The following is a 25921-nucleotide window of genomic DNA, read 5'->3' as shown; positions in this document are numbered from 1 at the left end:
TCTTATATTCATTCAGTTCTAGCAAATACTGATGTAATGTTAGCAAGATATATCAGTTTTGATTTAAAAAAATCATAAAATCTGATTACATATTTTTCAATCATTTTACTTCTAAATCTAGCAGAAGTACACGACATTTCAAAAACAAGTAGTTCTTAGCACATGATGTGATTCCATCATTAAAAGAAATTTATCCCACACTTCATTATTTATTAAGGTAACCGAATGAAGTTCTTCAGGTAACTCAGTTGACTAAGGCTGCCAAAATTTCTCTCTTGTTATGTTGTGACAGAGTACACAGAAGCTTCACGGTGGGTCAGTCAGTTAGATATATTGGCATTTAATACACAGACTAGTGCTGTTTGAGGATATACTGTCTTACTCATACCAGCATGACGACAACTGACTTTTAGATTTCACTAATTAGTTTTAAAGGATAATTATTCTACAAATGACTATTTATAAAGCCTGAGGTAAAAAACATGATTTTGTTTCTTTAAAAAGAAACTCTACCAAACAAAACTCCATTTGGCTTGTTTTAAAGATCTGTCAGTTCCATTTTTGAATTTAGTTAGCAGGTCTCCTATATTATCTTCATGCCTTCAGTTCTGATTTAGAGCTTATTTACCACGTCTTTTAACTTACCAGCTGCAGCTGATAGAGCTGGTTCAACATCGTCATATGCTGAGGATTAATTGGCGAGGTTAATAGTGCAGGGTTGAGACCAATGTTTTTTGCTGCAAACTGCAAAAGCTGTGCTTGAACCTGGGAAAGAGAGGTGTATTAAATACTATATATTCACTGTTAAAACTGACAACCATGTAAACTATAAATAAGAGTCACAAGATATCAGCTGAATAGTATTGCTATTCTCAGAGTTTGTACATGAACTGTCAAAAAATTAACAAGAGGCAAAAAAACAAATCTTAATAACCATAGCCAAATGTCCATTACAGAAAAAAGCAGAGAACAAATCCCTCAGCTCTCTAAAAATACTGCTTGTTGCAAAAAAGGAAGGAGAGAATCTGCATACACAGACAACATATGAGAACATCCTACCCACGTACCATGCCTGTGAGCTAGTAAATCAACAGACACAGCAAGGAAACAGCGGCTGCAGAGAGTCGAGAGCATGACAGAACAAATACGGAGGAGAAGAGAAAGCACACAGGGAAACTCCAGGAAAAGGGGAAACACGAAAGAAGAAGTTTCATCTAACCTGAGGGGATAGAAACTGAGGCACTTGAGCACGAAGACTAGGCTGGGATGAATTAAGAGGTTGCACTGGCGGTTGCTGCGGCTGTTGCATGGTCCTGGCTTGTGCTGCTCCGCTATTGCCAAACATACCCAGATTGCCACTCGGTATCTACAACAGGACAAGAAAGACATTGCCATTTAAGTGCACCATCCAACACAGCCTGGAAGTTACTTATCTGTGCAGCCTTCATCCTCCATGCTTATGAGAGGCATGAACAAAGAAAGCAGTTTATGCAGACTGTTCTGCGGGAAGCTTTATTGACTATCAGGTTTAGAATCAGGCATGCCGAAGATCACTGTATACCCACAGCACCCCAAACCTGCCAAAACTTTGTACAGATGTCTGCGCTGAAGGCAGCTGAAGCTGAGGATTTCCATTATAAGTATGCACAACCCTAGAGGGTCACGAGATGAACAGCGAAAAGTACTTGCCAAATGTCTTTGTATTGACGTGGGAAGGGGTAGGAGAATGAAGTCATTAAACTCACAGCATCCTAAATGTTAAATTATCTAGACCGTTCTTGTACGCAGTCATTTTACAAAGCCACTGATAATGGGCACAATATTAGTGCTGTCTCCGCTTCTCAGAGATATGCGTAATGGGCTGCAAGCGCTGGATGAGTACTGCCTTGAGAAAAGTGGTTCTAAGAATTTCACTACATTTAAATTAACCTAAAAAGAATATAGGTAATCAAAGCCACAGCAAAATGATACACAGAGTTCTTCTGTGTTGCTTTTTCCTATATTTGCTGGTACTTAGATTTTATGACGAAACTAACCTTTTCATAATCAACAGGAGTTTATGACCTCTTAGTATTTATGAATCAGCCTCTGTCTCTTAGCGTTTAGGAATCTTCCCTTCCATCTCCTTTCCCTTTCGTTCCCTTTCAGCGTGCTCTGTCGCAGGGACACAGCATCCCTCCTGTCACAATGTTTTAGGTGACCAGAGGTGCTAGAAGCACAGCTGCTTTCTCCCCACCTGTTAAAGCTATGAGCTGCCTTGACAGTTACGGTAGGAACAAAAAGACCCATCGCCTCTCAGCCATCTCATCGCTGAATAATCAGCTGGCCAGGAAAGAGGAACCAGAGCAGCGCCTCCGCCTTAAACTAACTCTGTGACAATCAGCAACGCCTCCAAAAAAGAAAGCTCACATCAATCACGCAGGGCTTTACAGAGTTCAGCAGTATAAATCCATAACACTACAGTCTCTTCTCAATGACTGCATGTAATTAGGAGGCTAATTGCACCTAAGCACTTGTTTTACATCCTATAGAGTGAAATATTTACACAGCAGGCCGTTTCTCCACCCTTTTTTCCCCCGTGAACAAGTATTTTGTACTCATTTTCACTCTGAGCCCACTGCTTCCAAAGGGGGAAGCGACCGGCATTAGCTGTGAGCCCCCGGGAGCTGAAAGGCAAGTTGCGGTCTCTCCAAGCAGCCTTACCTGTCTAGAAGAATTCAAGTTTTGCATGCCCAGCCCTGAGGCAATCCCGCCCAGGGTCTGATTAGGGAGTGCACTGTTTGAAAGGGGGAGCTTCAGGCTTGGTGAAGGCAAAAATGGTGAAGTAGTGGGCTCTTCCACTAGGCCGCCATCCTGATTGGAGAAACAAAGGGTGAGCTGTGTGCGGCGCCCAGGAGCAGACAGCGCACAAAACAGTTTCCCATGAAAATATAAAAGGGCGTGGATGAACAAAAAGATAAAAATGTAAAAAAAAAAAAAGAAAAAGAAAAAAAGAGGTATGAATAACAGGGAATGAAAAGTATGGGGTGAAGGAAGAAGAAAAAGAGAAACAGGATTAAGGTACTGTTTTTCGTTACGTTGTCGCACTTAATCCACAAATGCATGTCCCCCCTCAGCCACCTCTCCAGAAGGCAGGGAGGGACTCTACATCTCAAATTTGGGCTCGATAATATAAAGCAAGTGCAGCAAGCAAAAGCGGTGAGCTAACATGTAGCCACCTCCTCCTCCCTTGTGCTTCCTCTTCGCCACCGGATTAAAGGGTGGAAAGGGAAGAGGCTCAGCACATTTCCAGGAAGCCTGCTGTTACTTGGGTGCACGCTCCGAAGCGGAGCACAAACACATGGCGTACCGCTTTTGCTAATGCAGGACTTGGGAAAGGACAGATAAGCTTATTTGAAACTGGTCCGTATTTGGTTCCAAATCATAGCTCTGCTCTTAAAAAAGCATTTTTGCATGACTCTCCTTTTCCAAACCAGACACATGAGCCTGTTTGAATATTCATGTAGCACTGAGTAATATGCACTCTGAAATGTTACTCTCCAATGCATCCATAGAGCACAAAACTCTTTAAAAGCAATAATTGTTAGGTTGTCTGCATAGCCTTTTTAAGAAGGTGGGTAAGACACTGCCTCAGCCTCCCCCAGCCTGTCGTCCCCAGGAAGAGCCTGGATTATAGCAGCAGATGAGGAGCCCCCCCCCCCCATCAACCAGCTGTAAGGAGCCAGGGGCGAATGTGGACACGATCCACAGAAGGCGGCCCCTGCGGGGGGGGCAAACAGCAAGTCAGAAAATAAAATAAATCACACAACCCCCAGCCGAACAGGTATAAATCTAGCCATTATTACAGTGGGGCACTGACTTCTGTGTCAGACTGGGCTTTGATGTCTGCGACGCCTGCAGCAAGCATGATCAAATGACACTGCGCACCAAGTGCAGCTCCAAAACTATGCAGGGGAAAAAAAATCTTTAATTTGCCTCATGCTGGACAGATATTTTTAAGGCTATCTCTTCACTGCCAAAGAGAGGCTTTTTTTATAGCTGAGGAGCTAGGTTATTTCAACTGATAAACCCAACCTCCCAGAAGACTGAGAGATACTGAAAAACAGCTTTTGTTAAAAAAGCCAGATCAGTCCTCTAACCAGATACCCAAACAAATGACCTAACGCACTAAGCACTCTCTGTAAATGTTGTGTTCTAAGTTAACCCTGAAAGAGTATGTTCTCCACGGCTATCCTTTGATGCAAAGGAAAAGTTTCTTTATGATCAGGCACGGCGACACTTGGCATCGTATCCAGCTATCCTGAGGGAGACGCTGACATTTTCTAATGATATCCCCAAGGCCTTTCAGCTCGAGATATTTTACATGCTACTGGACATCAGTCACACTCTGCAAACAACTGCAGCTTGCTTGACAGTAACAGGTTCAAGGATTTCTCCTTACATCACGGACATATGTTTACAATTTGATCCTTCCCCCTTTAAAGCGAAAATAATTTCTTGCATGCTCTTTCTTTCAGGTGCCGTTGTTTCCTATACAAGCGCAGGTACTGGTCATGAGAGACCAATGTCATCTCCCAACTGAGTCAAATATTGCTAATACATTCCCATGTCATTCTTTTTTTTTTCATTTTAGAATTATCTAGTGCTTGGGAAGATGAAAGACAAGCCACGCTGGAGATTCAGGTTTCCAATTTCCAGAGCAGCAGCACTCTGGCTGCAAGGCCAGCTCGCTCGAAAGCCTGCTCCGAGCCGCGCTCCAGCAGACATCTTTTGGAGCCAGCTTATAATACAGCAAGCTTACAACTGCCACCATTCACTTGGTTCTCATTTCTTAATTTGAGCTTCTCATAAGGGTGCCAACTGTGCTGCACAGCTCTGTGCTCTTACAAATGCAACCGAAATCACTTCATTTCACATGCGGTATTTTAGTCGGTCAACAGGAAGGACTCATCCGCCTCAACCTAGAATAGGTGAAATCTTTACTGTTGACAATCATTCGTAACCCATTACTTTTCAGTTCCTTTATGTAGGATCCCTCACTGAAGAATAAGCTGTTCTACCTAGCTTTTCCAGTCCAAATCTTTTCAGTGATTTTGTTACAAATCTATGCCACATTCCTCCCTCAGGTTAAACAAGTAAACAAACCTCTAACGCTGGAATTGCCAAAATCATGCTAAATCCAGCACAGAATTTAATTTTTTGAAAGGATTTGATCAGCTGTAAAATCCTACAGGGGCGGCGTTTCCTTCTACACTTAACCAACGCAAAGCACAATAATGGTGCTTAATGATACATTATTTTTAAGGCTTTGGAAAGTATCTTACAAGAGTCCCATGCACCAAATACTACAGAACGCAAGCTGCATTACTCATTGTTTTTTTATCCCTGTGAGATATGGACAATTTAGCACAGGATTCCTGAACACTTTGGCAGTCACTTGCCAACAACTGCCACTCCATGAATCAAAACAGCCTAACAGATGGATGCCAGACTGCAGAATGTGCCAGGTTTACAAGAAGTCAGTTACAAAAGTAGTAGAAAACACAAGTAACTTTTTAAAACAGAAAAAAATTCCTCTTTCAAAGACAGAAGCTAAAGAAATAAAATTGCACCGCAAAACAGGGTTCCTGCAAACCTGACAGATGCTATGCACAGGTGTAAGAAATCTGCAAGAGGTGTAATATTCAGAGATGTGTTTATCATCAGTATTTTTATTTTTGGAAATAGAGGAATTTGAAAGACATTTCAAAATTTGACAACATAAAATAGAAACAATCACGGGACCATATGAAGCAGAAATGGAGGAACAAAGAAGAAAATAAAAATCTAACTTAAAAATCTACTAATCATCATATAAGTGCAAAGTCTTAAAAAGTGTTTCTGCTTAATGATGAAATATCCCATTCATTATCCAAAAGACAAAAAGCTATCACACTCACTAGGGACAACTGGGCAAGATAAGGTTGAAAAAATCCCCATAATATTTGTATTAAAAAGAGGAAACAGTCTAGTCAGTTAGAAAGAACTTCTGTGGAAGAACCTGATTGCAGCCAATATGCATCAAGACTTGCAGGCCTGGATTTCTCACCAACAGGGAAGAAGAGCTGGTCAGTGAATAAGATAATATTGAAAAAGAGGCTTAATTTGTAAGGGGAGAATTTCACACAGTCTCCTATATGCTCCAGAATTTGGAAGACAGTCTGAAAGCAGCATCAGAGCAAAGGTAAGACAGGACTCGAAGTTGGCAATATGGGAAAAAGCATAAAAAAGCAAAGGTAGAGGAGAGCAGGAAAGGCAGCTGATATTTTTTCTCTCTGCTTTGTTTTTGGCACTTTGATAAATATATCACATCTTTTCAATGGTTCCGCATTGAACAGTAGCATCTAATTGTGCTAAAAAAGTTAAATGAAACCTCTTTATAGGTCAGGATTTTCAATAGAGCAGTGGTCAGTTCTGATCACCACCAAACAACCACACTTTTCTTCTGAGCTTAGAAGAATGCTCAATAGGTGCAATGAGAATACACACCAAACTCGAGTCCTAATACTCAGGAATGGTACCCAACCTTAACTCCTACGCGTCAAGAAAAGATCTTTTGAAGCACTCTGGGCTACCAGGAAAATCTTAATTTTTCTTTTCTTTTTTCCCCCTGTTTGTTCATTTTTACAAATTTGATGGCTCCAGAAGACATCAGGTAGCATCTTCAAGCAAACCTGACACCTAAGTATGGCATGCTCAACTCCAAGTAAAGGATAACGTGGTTCAGATCATGTATCAGGGTACTGCTAGGCTGGATCTGTATTTTCTTAAAGCCATTGGATTTTCTCCCTTCTCCTTTTATGGTGCTACAGGGCAAGGTAACATCTTTAAAAATAATACAATTAACAAAGCACTGAGTGCCAAAGATAAACTCAATGTGACACAGAATAAAGAGTATGTGCGGCAAGTGTTAAGGAACAAGTCAAGGCAGAAGTTCAAAGGAGACGTTTAGTTGCACAGACCAATCTGTGCCACTTCTTTATCTGAATAAAAGAATGCTGACTTTACCTTTCAAAGAAAAAGCAGCAGAAACAGCACTGAGACTCAACTCAAGCGAGCTGAGAGAATCAGCTGAGAGAGCGGTAGCAACGAGCACGCCAGCCCAGCTTTCGAGTTCACCGACAACAGGAATTTTACATAACTTACTGAAGACTCAGCAAAGCCAAATAAAAGGATAGTGACTTCATAAGACAATAGGTAAAGTCAGGAATGTTGGCTTGGATGCTTCGTGCAGCTGTGGCAGACAGCTTGTTCACCGACCACAGAGAAGAATGATCTAATCGAGAAGTGAGGCAGCCCAGGTTCATACTCTGAAATAGTCCCTCAAAAGGGCAAAAACAGTTTTGAAGAGGAGGAGCTGCTCTAGCAGCATGAGATGTAAATATGGAAAGAATATCTCTGGAAAAATCCCCTATTCTTAGAGTAGAGACTACATTTATTTAATCCACTTAGCAAGTTGCTCAACACTGTGATAGCTAAAAAATATAGTTTGGAATCACAATTATTTCCTTCGGTATAAGAAAGTCATTGTGACAGATTATGCCTAGACTGACAGATTTTACTAGCTGTATGAATATGAATGAGTTTAGTACTCTCTTTTCAATACTTGTGTTTAACATATGTTTCCATAATTATGCGTTATGCTGCATATAATGAACCTCTCTCTTTGGCAATAATGTTACTGCTCGAGATACTGTTATACTAGAAAAGAAAAGGTTAATTGGCATACATGCACTAATTTTGTGCCCTTCATCAGGAGAGGGATCCTTCAATTAACATATTCATTCAGGTTTGCCATAAACAAATAGATTGGCCATAGTTAAGAATAAACGATGAACTTTACAGTGGCAGGAAGAGGAAAAAAAAGAAGAAAGAGCTAGGTTGAATCTGATATGCTGAAACCATACAATCAGCTCAGTCTGGTTTAAGGAAGGACAACATACAAGACACCATACCACTATAGCATGAGTAGGCAGCCCTGAGAGAACAAGTGTTACTCCCTCATAAGCAGAAAAGCATACTTCTAATATATTCATATATGGAGGAAAGTGCCATGACACTACACTAAGAAGCACTGTGACAGCATTTAAACTATCGTAACTTTTGCTATGTAAGGACCCTCTAAAGTAAATCTTATACAGGCACTCATTTTTTTCTTATTAATATAAATAAGCTGTAATAGTGTATCATACATTTGTTTTTAAATCAAATCAACTTGTTTACAGTCTGCATTGTACCAGAACAAAAACACAGCTAACTGTTTAGACTGCAAAGACAGCAGAAATAGTAACAGTTGCCACTAAAAGGTCAGTGTTTACCAGCTGTTCTAGTATAGCACCTGGATCTGAAAAACCACACTAATTTTCTTCTCACAGTACCTGGGATCCTATCACACCTAGGACCATAATTTTAAACACAGCACTATAGTTAAGACTACAAGAAAACACAGGTTGGAGGACCAGGAAAATAATCATTATTCAGGGTCCATGAAGTTTTTAATATAGTCTGTGCTAACAAGACTAGATGTCTTTACTACCTCATATCCTGTGAACAGCCCACACAAAAAGAATTGGTTTCAGTGAAGTTTGTAAAAGGCACTGATTTCCACATCCAGAAAAAAAAAAAAAACAAATACAAAAGCCAAAATTCACTCACTGTCTTTATTGCCACTTCAAATAACCCATGAAAAAAAGAACGGCACTGCAGACTGCTCTTCCTGTATTAAAAATTTTCTGAGGAATTCTGAGGTGCTTTGGTGGGTCAGTGTGTAGCACATTACCTAGGCTGTAAATTGCATTTCCTACTGAAGACCTCGCTGCACTGTTCCCTACATCCTTTTCTTTAGGCACTTTGTTTCTTGGACACCCCTATCTTCTGTAGCCTTCTACTCAATCACTACCTGGTCCTGGAAAACTGGTCATACATGACCACAGAAAAGGAAGCTTACCAGAGAAGCTATTTTTGACTGTGCTTGTCTGCTCTTTGAGTTAACATAAATAGATTGGCTCCTCATTCCTAATTAAGTATTGAACTTCCACAAGAATCTATAGGGAGCTCAGAACCAAAACAGGTTTTAGGAGTCTAGCTCTTTTGAAGATTTTGGCCTTGGTCCCTACTTGCTCATTAGCTTGGGCAATGCTTACTGACTCCCTGGACTCTTACAGAGCAAAAGGCTTTCTGTTCCCCTTGTTTCTTTTTTCTCCCCATTACTAACTCCACCACACTTTTTTGCCCCATTACTATTCCACTGCATTACTGATTCCTTGGTGTTTTTTCTCTTTTTTTCCTCAAAACATAACACTGGTGATGATCATTATTTATTTCCATGTGGAAATCAAATCAGCAGATCTTTCCCACAAGGACTAAATTCACACAAGGTAAAGGAAGAGAAGAAAAAGAATAAACTAGTATGTAATTATGTATCACACTTCTTTGCGGAGCTTTCTAAACAGATAGTGGAAATCATCAGCATCTCTACATCGTGTACAGTTTTGGCTCGTCAATCATACCCATATTTCTAAGCTTACCTTGTCAAGGAAGGTGGGGCGGTCCATGGAAGACTCTTTGGAGATTGGTGGTGGGCGGCAGCCAAGGGGTTTGGTGACCATTCCATTGTAGTCGGTCACTCCCATTCCACGCTTGTCCATTTCCACCTTCTTTTCCAGCAGAGCACCTTCGCAGAAAGCAAGGGGAAATGCATTGAAAAGCAAAGGTGATGCAAAGAGAGTGAATTTGTCAAAACTCCGAAAACCAAAACACACTAGAAACTATTTCTAGATCTGTTACAAATCACTCCTGTTTAAACAGAAAACTACATATTTTGCCTCTGAAAGTACTAAAACCTACAAACAGTGGCTGGTCTTGATAGTCTTGCATAAAAAAAAAAAACCTTTAAAAAACAAAGTTATCCAATTAAACTGGGTAATATCATACTCCAGAATCATGAATGTTTTCTGAGTTGCATTAAAGAAAAAAAATTTTAGTTACACAGTTACTTACTCATGGCCTGATCGAGATTCATATTGTTGCTCTTCAAGGCCTCTTCCGCTGGCTCTCTCTGTTAACAATATGGATTAAGTTAAAAGAAAAAGTAATCATGCTTGGATGACTTCAAAGCAAACTGAGAAAGCAGATGTGTCTCTTAAATAGTGGATTTAATATTTACTAAGTGGCACAAATTAGGTTTATACATGTCTTTTCTGCTTTTACCAATTCCCACAAAGACCCGGTTGTTTCAGTTTGTCAAATAAGTAACACTTGTACAAGGTCAAGTCATATGCATTTTCTATTAAATTACTTCCTATTTTCTGTGGTTAAATTAAGTATCACTACTATATGCCTCTCTTAGCAAAACAAACAAATAAATAAATAAACTCCAGAGCACAGCTATACCCTAATTCCATCTGTTTAATAAGGGAATGGGGAACAGAAGAATTATTACTGAAGTTCAAAGTAACACCTGTTATAAAACTCAGAACCTGAAAAGTTCTACAAATGTCATCAAATTAAGTATATCAGCAAGTAACCTCAAAGAACATTGTATTAACTTATGGTAAATTTCTTAAATTAGGGAAAATGTCTAAATGCAGACAACAGAACTAATTCCCTGAAAAGAGGAAGACTAATTATCTTTTTGTAGCTACAGCCTGAAACATCAGAAACAGAACTACATGCTACAGAAGCTAAGCTGCAGATATGCTGAAATAGGAACACTACTCACAGGGAAGCCCATGTCTGTGAGCTGTTTTATCAGACGGTTCATGATCCAGGCCTCATCTTGCTTGCTAGATGTCTTCATGCCCTAAGTAAGTGGGAAGCTCCATTAATGGTCTATTTTCTATAAGCAAACTAGTGACATGTGGATCAAATACATGACCAGTTTTCCCTCTTAATAATACATGCTACTGTAAGCTCTGTTAATACAGATATTTATAATATATACGGGAACCCTGCAACCAAAATAACTGAGATTCTCTTCCCCCACAGAGCATAAAAATTTTGTCTCAGTTGAACAGCTGTTGAATGTACTATTTATTATTTGATTTGCTGACCAATGAATTAAAGCTACCTTCACATTTTTCATCTTTAGTCTTGGCAGAAAAATGTGATGAAATAAAAAATTTTGAAATAGTACAAAATTTCCTGAAAAACATTCCCCAAGAATGACTTTGCAACCTGAAAGGTTAGAATGTTATGTTATTCAGTGTATTTTCTTAAAACAAACAAGAATGCTTAGATAAACATCTTCAAAAGAGCTCTGTGTAGCTTTTCTCTTGCAAAATCCTTAAGAAGTACTCTTCAGTTCAGTTCTTCAGAAATTACCAAGAGACAAGTATGCATTTGTTTTGGGGTGCGGACAGCATGGAAAAACAGCCTTACTTGATCAAATCACTTGCCTAATTACGACAGCTAATGGAATAACAAACTAACTGGCTAAATGTAATCCTAACTCCTTTAATTTACGGGCTGGCCTTTTCCTGAAATAAAGACTCTGTGCAATGGAAAATATCCTAACATAATTGCACGTGTTCTTGGTTGAGTGTGGCATTAATACAAATTTACTTTGTTCTTGTAACAGTACACACCTTGGAATTATCTATTTGTTTTTTGGAAGTCGGAAATAGTTTTTGCTGGACCACTTCCTCACAGACCACAGTTTGCTTTTCTGTCACCGCAGAAAGTGTCTGAAAGCCTCGCTTATGCTTTTTCTGTTTGCTTTTGTTAATGTGTTACTATTTCTTCAGAATACGTGGAAGCTTATAAAACTTATAGAAAACAAAAACAACAAGGAACCCCCCGAAGCATCTGACATGCTAAAAGTCTTCCACTTTCACCTGGAAATGAGGTAGGCTATACTCGAATCATTTATTACTGGAACAGTCAGGTTATGTTTGTGCTCAGGTGTCGGAGTGCTAATTTAAGACTTCAGGCGAAATGCGTGTGTTGGGCCTAATAAGCAGCAGCTTTTACTTTATTTGCTAGCAAAATGGTACATAAATCCACTTCCACTATCACCAGGTTCATTTTCACCATTCACAAGGGAACAGATTTTCATTCAGTCTGAAGTAGTAATACTAGGAAGAAAATTTGTAACAACTGATGCTAGGAATGCTACACTAATTCTACTGATTCCTAGCGACTATCCTTATTTTTGTCCTACCTTTTGAAGTCCTTTCTTCGGGGCATTCCCCCAGGAATTACAGGAGGAGCTGCTCTCTTGAGAAGCAGTATTATTCCACATATCTCCTTCTTCATCTTCCCACTGACTAGTACTGAGATTCACTTCATCCCCACCACTGCCCCAGCCTTCTTGCATAGATTTTGAAGCTGGAGGGAGCGGAGAGAGGGAGAAGAAAACCAGATCACTCCTGCTGCAGATTTTTACAGAAACATCCATTCATGCCATATCTGGTATACTAATATCTGAGTATTTTCAAGAGATACAAAGGTTCATCAAAACAGCTTATTTGACATTAAACTATAATGACTCCTTCCTTGAACCTAGTAAAAAAGAAAAATACTCTAAAAACTGTCATAGAAGAAAAAGTCCAGCCACAGCAGGTCTTCCTTCTCCTGAACAAGCAAGATATGTGGCCATCCAAGCCTGAGGCACCAAAAGTATGACCACATACTGATGACACAATTTTGCTTTCAATGAATCTCACCATTTTAGCTGCCATATTCTTCCTGATGAGCAAAACTGAATTTCAAGGCTACTAGCAGTCAGAAGCAAACTCGTTCAGATCTCACAAGAATGGGATCTGAAGGGAGTAAGTGGGCTAACAGGAACACTTTACATTAACTGATGAGGTTGTGTTGCTTCATTCTGTTCTGCTCAAAGGCTGGCATAACACATTTTAAGACCTCTCACTACTCTTTTTAGTTTTTCTGGATGAAAGGTTTTCTGGGACTTGCAGTTCTCTCTCAGTATTGTATTTTGCAGAAGTGGAGCTTAAAGACCACCACAGCCAGAACAGACTTCTAAAAAGCACTGTAGCCTCCAAAGTACTGGGAGATGGAAGGGTTTTATTAGTCAGGAGTCTCAAAGCAGTAAGTAGTTCGGGACGTTCCTGAACCTCTGAACAGTTTTCACAGCTGAAGAAAATACCCACTTCCCTCAGTTTCCCGGAATAGTTAAGTTTTGACTAGTTATTCTTGGGTGTTTCTTTTCCTACCAGAATCAGTCCTACCCTGACTGAGTTCAGTTGCTTCTCACCCTCATACAGGTTTCTTTTAAGGACCTAGGGATAAGCACTGTTCACATTTTTCTGCAGCTTTGCAGTTTCCTATATCTCTGCAATTTATAAGGTACTGCTTTCAAAGTACACAAAAATACTATAAGGAGCATATTTAAATCTTCTGGGCAAATGTGCTGCATTCATATTTTTAAATGCGTTACCATGAGAGAGAATTTGGTATCTGGAATCTCCAAGTTTTGAGACAGTTTCTGGACTTTTTGAAAACAAAATGATTAAGACAGCCTCTGATTTGAATGCACAGAAAATCGGAAAAAAGAAGTGCTGTTTAGAAATACCGGTAAAAAAGACATCCCCCCTTACGTCCCTGACCACCTATCAGAGGGACATCTGCGCGGGTACCTGGTTTGCACAGTGCTGGGGCAGCAGCTGGAGCGGTTGTTCTTCCGTACGTCCCCGCCGGCTCGGCAGGATTATCTCCCCACCCTGTACCACTGCTGGGGGGCTTCCCCCACGCCGAAGTGCCATTATCAACTGCAGCAGAAGGGGAGGACGGCTCTCCCCAAGAAGCTTCGGTCTTTGTGTGGACAGTAGGCATTTCGCCCCAGCCTGCTGAAGCAAGGAAAAGAAGAAAGGTTTCTTTCGTCAATCATTTTGAAGACAGACGGTTTACTAGTCTGTCTGGGAAGAGCATGAACCAATAAGCAGACTCAGTGGCTCTAATTTAGCATATTAAAAAAATAATTTTTTTTTGATCTGGTCTCAGAAGTCTTTTTCTTAATCGAATAGCAATGCAAAGTTAAGACACAGCTCATTTTTCAACATAGCCAGGAGCAGTCACACTGCCACGTAAGTACCAGATCTCATCCAAAGGGAGCTGCTGTTGCAGAAGTCACTTCTCAGAGCAGACCAAACAGGGATGACCTGTGCCAACCACCACACTCAGCACTGGGAGCACTGATGAGACCAAGACCCATATTTGAGCTGGACCTTGTTTAAATGAAAGACTTTAAGCAATTTTAATACCTCTTAATTATTTACAAATTACCAAATCTCTTTTCTCGTGCCCTATGAGTAAGTTAGATGTTAGTCTTAGCGTTACCACCTTAAGTATTCATTGATTGTATATGTTGAAATCAGTCCTTATTTTTATTAAAGGCTCATGGTTGAGTGTGTTCCCTACACACCCCTTCATCACTGAGGCTCTACGTTATAACTCGCATGGTTTTCACAGCCCAACGAGACGTGAGTGCAATCAGAACCTATAGCACAAATACGAGGAACGGCAGATAGAAGTCACTGCGTTCCAGTATTATTTTAACTCATTGAAAGATGTAAGCTAGTATAAAGAAATGTCTTTAGCCTGGCTTGAATCTAATGCGCTTAAATCCGTATGACAGTGATTTTACTCCTGAAGTTGAATATACCAAGAACTGTCACGTAGCTTTTGAGCCCTAAAGAGCAACATGGAACGACACAAAAAAAGCTTAAATTGGATTTTAAATTGCAATTACCTCTAAAAAAAGGTTTCTTTTGAAGCTATTTGCTTCTATTTCTTTTCTTTTACACATAGGAGTGCAGCATTTTTGTTGAACATCAGCACTTGAGAAAAACATTTTCAAAGTTTTTTTTCTCCCCAAAACAATATAAAGACAGAACAGCTTCCTACTTCCATGCAAGACCGGTTTGTTTTAGTAAATTTTCCAGAAAGACAGATTTTGATCACACATGGATTTCAAGCTACTTTTTAAAATACATAAGTCATACATCACAGGCAAGAAAATAAAGTTCTTACATTTACCTCACTTCTGCACCAACAGATACCCAAACAAGGTGGATAACGACAAGGAAATCATATAAGTAAATGGACTAAGCAGTAGCGTTTCATCGATCGATGTGTTTATGTTTGCTATGAGTTGTTGCAGGACTTATTGATTTCAACAGAAATTCTGCTACTAGAAGCTGCAGGCAATGTACCCCACCAGTAATATTTTGGACACTAGTTAGCAAACAGTGGAAAAAATTCCTTTCAAAGAGAGGGATTCATATCTGTTCACCCCTCTAATGTCACTGTATTACACATTTATTTCAGGTTCCATTTCTTAAAGCAACTACAGTTCTCTTAGATAACAATAAAACTATGCATGACACAAAATACAGTCAAATTAAGCCTACATGTTCAAGAACAAATATAAGGCTCTTTTTCCACCAGCAAGCTTCGTAGTGTTTTAAAAAAATACTTCCGACAAAAAAACCCAAAATTTCATTGTGTCTCATGCGATGCCAACTCTCAATCTGAGTTATGGTAATACCCCCCCCCCCCCAGCCCTACCTTCCCTATGCATTTGTAATTGATTTTCAAATTTGAAATAAAAATGCTTTGTTCTAAGCTGTATCAACCAAACTTGAATTTGTGGTTAATTTTAAGGTGTATACAAAAGATAACCACACACAGGCACACACGTGTATGCATATAACTGAACCACTGCTTAACACAGCGTTTAACTTGGCGTTTCGCCTAAAATCCTTATTTAAAATTGCTGCTTGCATCTTTAAGCCAACTCATTTAAGTGATGCTTTATTTGAATTTCTTTCTCACTACTCAGGAGGCAACCTGCTCAGACAACTGCATGTATCTATTTTAATTATACTAGCATCTGAAAGAGATTAACTGCACACAAATGAAACAAAAAACCAAAGCATCTCTGAAGTACCAACTAGAATACAAAGGCAGAGAGGGCAGAAGTGTAGCATTTCTCTGCATGCATGCAAACTACACTGAAAACTGTACATACTCATAAAAGCAACCTTAAAACACAAATTATATACTGAAGTGGTGAAGTGTACTAGTTTGTGGAATAAAAAATCCGAGGAATCGGACCATTCGTTACTGTAAATTCAATAGCGTTGATTAAAGACCACAGATGTGCAACGCCAAGTTATTTCTGCCTTAACTGCGCTGAACAGTAAATATTATGGGATTACAAATAGTGAGATAGCTTTTGCTAAGATAATACTTGTGACTACATAAAAACAAACAAAATGCATTAAAATAAACATTTTCCAAAGCATCCTGACAGATCAAATTAAATTCAGGAAATTAGTTATTAAAAACTGAAGGCTGCTGCAGAAATAGTTTGTACACGGCAAAAATTAACCTTTACCCAAATTCTAGAGTATTTATCAATTATGAATCTGTTTTTCTCCTCCAAGATAAGCACCTGCTTTCTCAGTACCTGCTTTCTCAGTGTTATCATCTCTGTGCCACCTTTTTAATGACTCTATGTGACTGCTCCATTTTAGAAACTTAAAAAGGCACGTAAGGCTACATTTTCAAATGGACGATGCAAAATGCGACAAGTAGCAGGAAATACATTTGCTTTGCATTCTCCAGAAAAGTTCCTTTTCTTCAAAAAAAGGCTTCTCCTTGATTTTTAAAATAACGTAGCAGGATTTGTTTTTCAGACACCGGCGGCCTACCAGACAGCCCAGGGCAAACACTGCCTCTGGCCGTGTGATGCTTTCCAATGCCATACAGCTCACAATAAAGGCAGCTTGCAAACTGCATTACAGAGGGTTGAGCGAATGCAAGAAACTACTTTGAAAGCTTCTTTACGCAGCTATTTGGAAGGATAACATCTTCAGAGCGGCCCAAAATCTGAAAAAGTCATCAATTTTCAAAAATTCTGCCCAGAGAAAATTTGTGATTTTCTCTATGAAAAAAAATATGTATCTAGACTTTCCTGAGAAAAAGCTCCATGCTTTAAAACCCCCCGACAGATCTGGGTGAACGTTGTTTTCAAACAGAGTAAGCTCTGTTAAAGGGTTCTTTGGCAGGAGAGTGAGGTTTTAATACCAAAATTTTTAAACACTTTGAATTGCAAGAAACAAAAAGATCACAGTGAGTAATAAATATGGACACATTGGCAGTTTGTTTTATGGGAAAAAATAACCGTAATTAACATTGGGGCCCAGCCAACAGGAAATCCTCAAGGGAAAGTGAAATGTTAACTAAGCTATGGCAGGATACAGTTGTTTTCCCTCAAAATAACCCTATAGCTATTTGCATGACAGAAATTGTTTTCCTTGAAGTTGTTTGGTCTGTGATAAATACCAGAGCCTATGACTACAATACCGGCAACCCAAAATATTAGGACCTTATGTAGAAGAAAAAGGAAGAGATTCTGCAGCAAAATGAGATTACTTACTAAATATTCACTAGTTAGTCTAAGAATAATGGAAAAGAAATAAACTGTGAGTATGGGGGGAGGTTATATGTTTTCAAGAGTCACCCATGAGCCTTGGCCTTTCATGTCTTAATTTTCTGAAAGGGTTTCCTCTCCATGCAGTGGAGCTCAGGACCTACTCACACTGCTCAGCACCAGGAGAGCTGGCAGGTCGGCACAGTCCGTACTTAGGAATCCGGCTTCAGCAATGACATCAACGTTGAGCCGAAGCGGAGGAGAGGCTTCGCAGAATCACCTCTTATCACTCACTTGTTTGGGGGCTGAGCACGCTCTACATGTTAGGTTTATCTGTGAGTATCCTAAAGGAGCTCCAAATTGATGTGTTTTCAAATCCACTCCAATGTAAATTCAAGGTATGGAAAATGTATCACTCCTGCGTTCTCTGCTTCATGCGAATGACACATTACGAATGATATCTAAGTTGCCACCAAGACAATGGTATAAGATGATAACAGAAATAGCGAGAAGAGGACTTCAGAGCTTTCAGAGTTTAGACCTGGTTCAGAGTTTTAAAATTTCAATTACTTACTCTCTAGGAGCTCCAGAGACCTTAATTCTCAATATAAAATCTCCATAGGTAAATCTACGTTATCTTTTGTTAGTTCCTTCTTTCAGAGGGAAGACGGACTGCTGGAATCCTGCCACTCTCCACCCATCCACTACAAAGAGAAAAGCAGCAGGCCCACGTCTGAGCACTTCGAAGAAAGCTCTGTGGCTCCTCAGGATCCCACAATCTCTCTCTCCTGTTCATCCCCCTGTTTGCAAAACCTCTTCTCAGTCCTCATTCTCCTTGTATGAAATTCGGAAGTGTCAGGAGTGCTAGTAAGAATTATGCATAAGTAATTTAGGTTAAAATTTTGTCTAAATCAAAACCACTAGCTCTTTGCTTGTCTTTCCAAAGAACTCACCAGTGGTTTGGGAGGAAGTCCCAAAAACCAGAAAGCAGTAGATTTATCACATTAGCTACCACATTTTGTTTTTTTACAACACAAAAAGAAACTCCTTGGAGCATTTTCATCAAGTGTGTACCAACATCTGTTTCCCATCACTAGCTTTTAAGTTCTATATTCAAGGAATTTTGAGAACTGCTGGGGATGGGTGACAACTTGAACAACAAGACTGTAACTTGCCCTTCATTTCTGAACTAATGCAGTATAAACTTAAAACTCAAAAGGCATTGCTACTCCCTGGTGAACAGTTACAGCAGCATAAAAATCCATCTCTGCTTTGAGCATGCGTGTGCCATCTTACAACTGCACCACCGGCTTCCCTACTAGCACAGGGAGAGAATCCAGGATTTGCTGTTCTTCACGTTCCCTGAATGACGGTAAATGATAGAAGTGATTGGCAAGGCACATCGTGATCCATGCCGGAGTTAAACTGCCAATGTTAATGCCTTAGTTCAATAGCTGGAAAATTTTACACATGCACTTACCAGTGCCCTATGGCTCAACCTTTAGTTATACATAATCATACGTTTTTCACAGAACTATTATGCATGGAAAAGAACCGTTGGATGAAATTTTCCTGTGGATTACAGGAGAGCGCTGGCTACAGGATCCTTGTCTCACTTATTGTACAAGTTGGAAATGTGTAGCTGATAGGACAGGGAATTGCAGTAGGAAAAAATAAGGTTAAGCGGCACTCCAACATACTATAAGCCTGTGTCTGCCTGCATCATAGAAAAGCCACTGATTATTTCAGCCATTTTTAGGTGTCCCAGATGAGACATTATTTATAAATGTTTTTAAGTCTGTATAAAGTTCAAAGATCAACATATTTACAACATACATTGCTGTAAAGCTGCTTTGTGCTATATGCAATGTTAAAAATCAGATCTTATACGCTTTGAGTTGCGAAACTAACAGGATCATTTAAATTACATTTTTTGCTCTCCATGTGCAAGGTAAGCATAAGACTAGCCCTTACCAGGTATACACAAAAGTAAAGATTGTCATAATACATAAAGGCATGGAGGACAATTCCTAGCTTTCATTGATTTGCAGATTAGATGATAGTTCTTTAAAACATTTCTACACGTGTGGCCTTTATAGCTGGGCATATGTGCACATCTGTGAGTGTATATGAGCAAAAACACACATACAGAAAGCGTAACCTATGCAGGCTTGATCGCACTAGATGTTAAGAATAGTATCAAATTGAAGAATAGTATCAAATTGTATTTTAAATTGTCCTCATTATTATTCAATTTATCCTCTTTCTTGCCTATTATCCTAAGTTTATTTTAGGGCTTGTTTTTGCTTTAACACCTTAGAACCTTTCTAATGAACATTTTTGCAAAATACTCAATACTGTCACTTTAACATGGTCATGGGGCATCTTGAGTAGATCAGTGCAAATTACTAAGCAGCTCTCGGACTGCATCAGCAGATTACTTAGAAGGCACCCTGCCTTTCCCAGTCGTGCTGCTATCTATTTCCAGAGGAATCAGTGTAGATTAAGACCAATTTTTAAATGCCATTTTCAAAATCTGGAGGATTCCGAACACTAAGTTTTCCTCTGCAAGGTGTTAAGATCATTTGAATAGCATTAACAATATGTCACTGTAGGTGAACAGTTTTACAAGCATAGATGTAATCATCCAAAAATCAGCTTAACGTTAAAAAAACAAGAAAAACCCTCTTCAGCGACAGCCATCTCCAACACAATTCAGAAATTTCAATGATCTATTTCACAGGTGAAGTTTCAAATAGGGGTGAAGTAAGTTTAAGGCAAACTAGGAATTATTGATCAAATACGTTGGACTGACCACTTTTGAACTTCTTTAAAGAGTTCTCCTTCTGGATCACGTGTCAATGTATTAAAATGCACACCCTCAACTGTTAAAATATTGAACCAAAGCAGAGAACATGAGACTATTTTTATACAGATGTTACAGTAAGTCTGAATTATTTCAAAACATCAGAAAGCGAAAAAATGACAAAAATGAAGAAGTGAAAACAGATCCCACTTGGAGATAAGCACAGCTAAAAAGTCAATATTTAGCCATGACCAAGACAAAACAAAAACTTGGGAGACAACATCAGATGGAATAATTTCAAAGAGAACTGCAAGATTACACTTCTTTTGAGAAGTTTGTGGGTCGTCATATGGACCAGGGCTTCCAGTAACTTCTGTTTAAACATCTCCACTCTCTTCAAGCATTTTTTTCTTTCTTTCTTTCTTTTTTCCATTTTTATTCCTTCCTGTTTGTCTACAACATTACCTTGTCTTCAAATTAAAAAATTCCTGTATTTTTTTTCAGACACATAATGCCTAAAAACTTATAATTGGAACTTGGGTCACCTCAGAATACATTTTCCTAGTCACCCTGAATATTGACATCTTTAACCAATCCAACTTTATGAGAATCACACAGAAGTCCAGGATACTTTCCATGTTTGAGACCAAAAGTATGGATGAAAACCATTTCTGTAGAAGACCACAAACAGAAGACATAGAAACAGCAACAGCCTAGACTCATGCAACTGTTAAAAAAAATGCGTCTGTTGCCAAGAGATACAGTTTGTAGAAAAGAAACAGATGTACAGTGTCTAAACAAGAACAAAGACTGAAAAATAGAAATGGAAGACACATGAAAAAGGTTAGCAAAAAACCCCAAACCCTCCAATGCTTGAATGAAAAGAAGCTGCTATAACAAGGTATTGTCTCACTGTGGAAGACCTGAAGAAACAAACACAGACCAACGATCTAAGAATTTAGCATTTTCTTAGCTGGATTTTTTTAAAGCTTTTCTTGCATTTATTGTGCAGCCAGCAAAATTCCTCTCAAGCCTTCTTATTTATATAAAAAAAAAATCTATTGCAAAAACTGCATGACAAGCACAGTCAGCTGGTCTCACCTTGGGTGGGCAGTTTTCTAGACTCAGGACCTGCGCAAGCACGTCTGAGTTATTCTCAGATACATCACTTCAGCACTGACAAAAAGATCATAGAGGCCAAGAGAATACAGAAGGAGAAAACAACACCATGCCGTGCGAGGGCCAAACACCTTCCTTGTGATTCTTTCTGGACTCCTTTTTCTTAATACTTGGAATTCAGAAGACGAATAAATATGGAAGTTTGTATGTCAGGTTCTACGGGTCTTGTCAAGACAAGAAGTTAATACTGCTTCAGGGTAAATGAATAAATTTCTGCTACGACTTAAATACTGGATTTGCATCTCTCATGTGCAACTACGCACTGATAAGCCTAGTTAACATTCAGCACTATTAGTATTGGCTTAATATGTCCTAATTTGTACACCTACAAGTATACTACTTAGTTAAAGAAATGAAATTAAAAGGCCTACCTGCTCTACCTTGATACTTATTCTCAGGTGAAAACCTGACAAGTGGAGCACAGTGTATTCAAAGATAGAGAAGCAAAGATTTCTCTTTATAAACTCACTGCAAGTGGCCCCACTTGGCCTGAGCAGCCAAGAGGATCTCCAAGAGGAGATCTTGCCTTAACAGTTTCCTAAAAGCTCTCTCTCCACATACAGGTTAAATGTCCCTTTTTGTATCAGAATCCCATTAGCTTCTCCGTGGTTTTCACAGCACGTCCTCCAGATCAGCAGCATTTCAATTAGTAAACAGACCAAGTGGGAACTTCTGGAGGAAGAATGAACTAGCTGCTTTATTGATGCTAGTAAATGTAACACAATCAATCAAATAATTTAAGTTCCCCATGTTCTACACCTGTTTGAAAAACTGAGTAAATTGTTAAGCTGTACTCAAAGTGAATAAAGGGAAAATACCAAGCATCTGACTTTCCTTTTACCATTGTTAATAATTCGCTTTATGCATTCAAAAGTTGCTCTTCCCTATTAGAAAGTTACATGCTTATTCCTCAAAAAATAGAGGGGCAATGTGAAAACTCGATTTAAATTCTTTGTGTTTTACCTCTATTTTAAAAGCAAATAAAACGATTTTCCTACCTGGACCAAGCAGCGGGGACCGGTTCGGCTGGGCACTTGACTGGTGCGATGGCTGAGGTTCAACCATATTTGTGTTGATAATGGTGCTAGTGGTGGTGGTATTGGTTGTGGTACTGCTCTGAATAATAGGATTATTTCTATCCCACATGTTTACAGTCTTGTTGTTGTTGTAATTTGGGTCGCCCCAAGCTGAGGTACCATCATCGATTTCCATCTTGCGGCGAATGGACGGTGGAGATGGCTCTTCCCAGCCAGTTGCCTCACAGTTCTCTTTTTGTTTGGCTGGCACTGGCCCACCAACCCACCCCGACCCCGTCTGTTTGACAGAAGCAGCTCCTCCCCAGTTACTCACATTGCTGTCCTGGGGTTTATTAGCCCAATTTTGCTGGGGGCCTGGTTTTAAAGATTCCCCCCAACTTGTACCTGTATTAGCCTTGCTGTTTGTGCCATTTCCCCACCCACTGGTCCCAGACCTTGTGGAATCGTTCCAACCAGACCCTGATCTATTGTCAGAATCCCATCCAGATCCATTCTTCTTCCCATCACCCAAGTGTCCAGGAACAGATGATGAATCTGCCCAATCTCCACCTCCCGAAGTCCAGCTTGGATTTGATTTCTGTCCATCTCCCCAGTTTTGAGATTTGGGTTTCTGAGGTTCACCCCAGGTAGGTGATTTGTCCTCCTGATTTGCGGTCCCACTCCAAGCGTGGCCGCTTTTGGCAGCAGCAGCATTATTAACAGTAGTAGAGCTTGCTGACTCTCCCCATCCCCCTGGGCCATTTGGTGCTTTGTTGTTATTGTCTCCCCAACCTGTATTTGTTGGAACAGCTGCAGGTGGAGAGTTGACCCACCCAGATACTGAAGAGGTATTTGTACTGTTCATGATGGACCCATCGTTCTTCCCCCCTGAGTTTGAAGATTGAGTAGCTGCACAACCCCAGGCCTCTGTTCCATTGTCATTCTTTCGTTCAGACCTTGGGGACTCTTCAAATTCCCAGGCAGTGTTTTGCTTTACAGGGGTCTGTCCCCACCCTGTATTGGACAGGACCCTGGGGTCAAGATCATTTCTTGGCAACTGAACTTGCCCTTGGTCTATCATCCCTTTGTCTCTCCTCCTGCCTTCTCCAGCCCCCTCCCTCCCAGTACTGCCTTCATTTTGACTCCCACCGCTGTCATTACTTCCTTCGCTAGCTGTGGTGCCAGATGCTGCAGCTTTGGCCCAAGAGTTCATTTGTTCATTGCCCTGCTGCATGGCAGGATTCGGACTGGTAACACTAGAGCTATCCCACCCTGTTGATCCTTTCCCATTGATGTCACTATTGGAATGCTGGTTTGAGGGCTTGCCCCACTCACCGTTTACACCATTGCTCGTGTTACGGTTGGGGTGGCCCCAAGCTCCAGAATGCATACTACCAACACCACTGTTGCCACTGCCCCTGCCCCATGCTAGTACCCCAGGACCAGAGGGGGGCCCCGAATCCCATGCATTTGCTCCGTTTCCTTCCTTTTGCACAGCACTGCTGGATCCATTTTGTTTAGCACTTAATGCTGAGTTCACAGTGTCTCCATTCCCCTGACTGAACCCAGAATTGCTGTTTCCTGTGGCAGGATTACCTGGGGACATCCCCCACACTGAACTGCCCATTCCTTCACCATTGCCCCCACTGACTTGAGAAACTGATGTTCCATTAGCACCAGGAAGGCCTTGCAGGTGGGGCGGGATGATGGCCCCCATACCAACAGCCATCCCCCAGTTCGGCAGTCCATTTGTCTGCATTGCATTGATAGGGTTTGGTGAAGAGTTCATGGGGTTAGTGTTATTTGGTCCATCAGTGTTAAGGTTCTGAGGTTGTACGCTGAAAGACACATTCTGAGAAGTGGACGTTTGTGGTTCTGTGCTCTCTTGCGGCAGCAAGTTTCCCCAGGCACCTAAGGTGCCTGACGGGTTCCCATTCTGGTTGCCCATGTTCTGACCTATGGCACTGACTGGACTGCAAATACTGGAAGGGTTGCCTGCTCCCACAGTTCCTTCATGTCCAAGTACAGGCCAGGCAGCTGGATTGGCATTAGGGTTAAGGTTAAGATTAATGCCAGCATTTGAGTTGGAAGCACCCCAGCAGTTTTGACTTCTACCATCTCCAATCATGTTGTCCATCTTTCCATCCCCACCGCTGGCAGAGCAGTGAGCTAGGCCAGAGCTGGAGCCTGCAGCCACACCCCACACTCTGGCCGAGTTTCCATTACCGTTTGCTCCACCAGCTCCAAGGGCACTCTGGTTAGAAGTGCTTTGGACGAGTGCTCCATTGGCGCCATTATTGCCATTAGTTTTCTTTGTATGTCCAGTGAAGTTGCCTTGGGCACTCCCTGTAGCCATGCTACTGTTCTCTGAGCCACAGTTGGAGGCAGAGTCAGTGTCTGTAGTACATTCTGAGGCAGATTCAGTCTCAGCTCCTGTAATGGAAGGCCACGCTTCCTTGTCAGTCCTGTCTATTATCACTTTATCCCAGCTGCAGTTGCCGTCACTCCGGAAAGTGGGCTGCTGTCCCCAGTGGGAATTTTCATAATGGTCTCCCAATCCACTGTGACTGAGATCTGAAAGGATCCAACAAGGTTAAAAATGAGTCCACTGTGTCAAGCACTGTGAAAACACTCTATTAAGTACTATTTTACATTCTAACACTGCATTCAAAGTTAAATTCTAAACTATGCTAAAAATATTTGGAGTACATTTTTTGAAGCGATACAGTAGTTTTCTTCACTACAATAAAGCACCATGCTCATATTGATGTTTTTTAATCTGACCAAATTCTCAATTAAAATAATGAAAGCATTCTGGTTTAGGACAGAGCAACAAAAATATTTTGCATTTCTTGATACACCAGTAAAAACAATAAACAGGCAATATATATGTATAGCAAATACACTAATCGTCAGGGAAAATCTAAAAAACAAAATTGAAAAAATGCTCTAGGAGATCTCTAGGAGAGAAGACTGTTATCATTTATTTTGACTCCATCAATTCTCATTCTTCAGAGAATCACCATAAAAGATTATCCAATAAAAAATTTAAAACATCCACCTGCCATTGCTTTTTACATACATGATCACGTCACCATCACCACACTTAGTTCATGCTGCATTCAGGTTTTTCTCAACCCTACCAGTACATAAAGAAACAAATACTGACAGTGGTCTTAACTATTCTGTGTCAATTATACATTTAAACACCATTAGTCTAACTTGCTTTTTGGCAGAGAACATAGACTCTCCTAAATAGCAGCCAGTTTTGCCAGGGAACTGAGCTCTTAAATGATTTGAATGGGGCTTAAACATTCTTTTTAACTTGCACATACAGTCCAATTTTTCCCCCAAATCAAAGAAAATAAATGTTACCTTGTGAAGACACTCAGAATGGAGTTTTTTCATAGCATCTCCCACATCTTTAAACATCTATGCTAATCGAAAAATGTAACCAAAAGCTTTTGAACATCTAGTTGCTTG

General features: G+C 40.2%; 1 protein-coding gene across 6 annotated transcripts in view; it reads right to left on the bottom strand.

Moving 5' to 3' along the window:
* Positions 1–25921, bottom strand: part of TNRC6C (trinucleotide repeat containing adaptor 6C) — a 348388-nt gene that overhangs the window by 17865 nt on the left and 304602 nt on the right. For 5 of the 6 annotated variants that reach the window (XM_064522528.1, XM_064522530.1, XM_064522532.1 and 2 more), the window contains 9 exons: positions 22421–25012; positions 13638–13847; positions 12200–12366; positions 10760–10840; positions 10039–10096; positions 9567–9712; positions 2704–2853; positions 1220–1366; positions 646–765 (listed from right to left, as the gene is read on the bottom strand). In XM_064522528.1, the coding sequence (XP_064378598.1) occupies positions 646–765; positions 1220–1366; positions 2704–2853; positions 9567–9712; positions 10039–10096; positions 10760–10840; positions 12200–12366; positions 13638–13847; positions 22421–25012 (3671 nt within the window). The remainder of the gene's footprint in view (positions 1–645; positions 766–1219; positions 1367–2703; positions 2854–9566; positions 9713–10038; positions 10097–10759; positions 10841–12199; positions 12367–13637; positions 13848–22420; positions 25013–25921) is intronic. The other variant, XM_064522529.1, reaches the window with a different exon arrangement.

This window comes from Dromaius novaehollandiae, chromosome 18 (assembly GCF_036370855.1).
Source record: "Dromaius novaehollandiae isolate bDroNov1 chromosome 18, bDroNov1.hap1, whole genome shotgun sequence".
Taxonomy (NCBI): domain Eukaryota; kingdom Metazoa; phylum Chordata; class Aves; order Casuariiformes; family Dromaiidae; genus Dromaius; species Dromaius novaehollandiae.
This window is presented reverse-complemented; position numbering and strand designations above follow the sequence as displayed.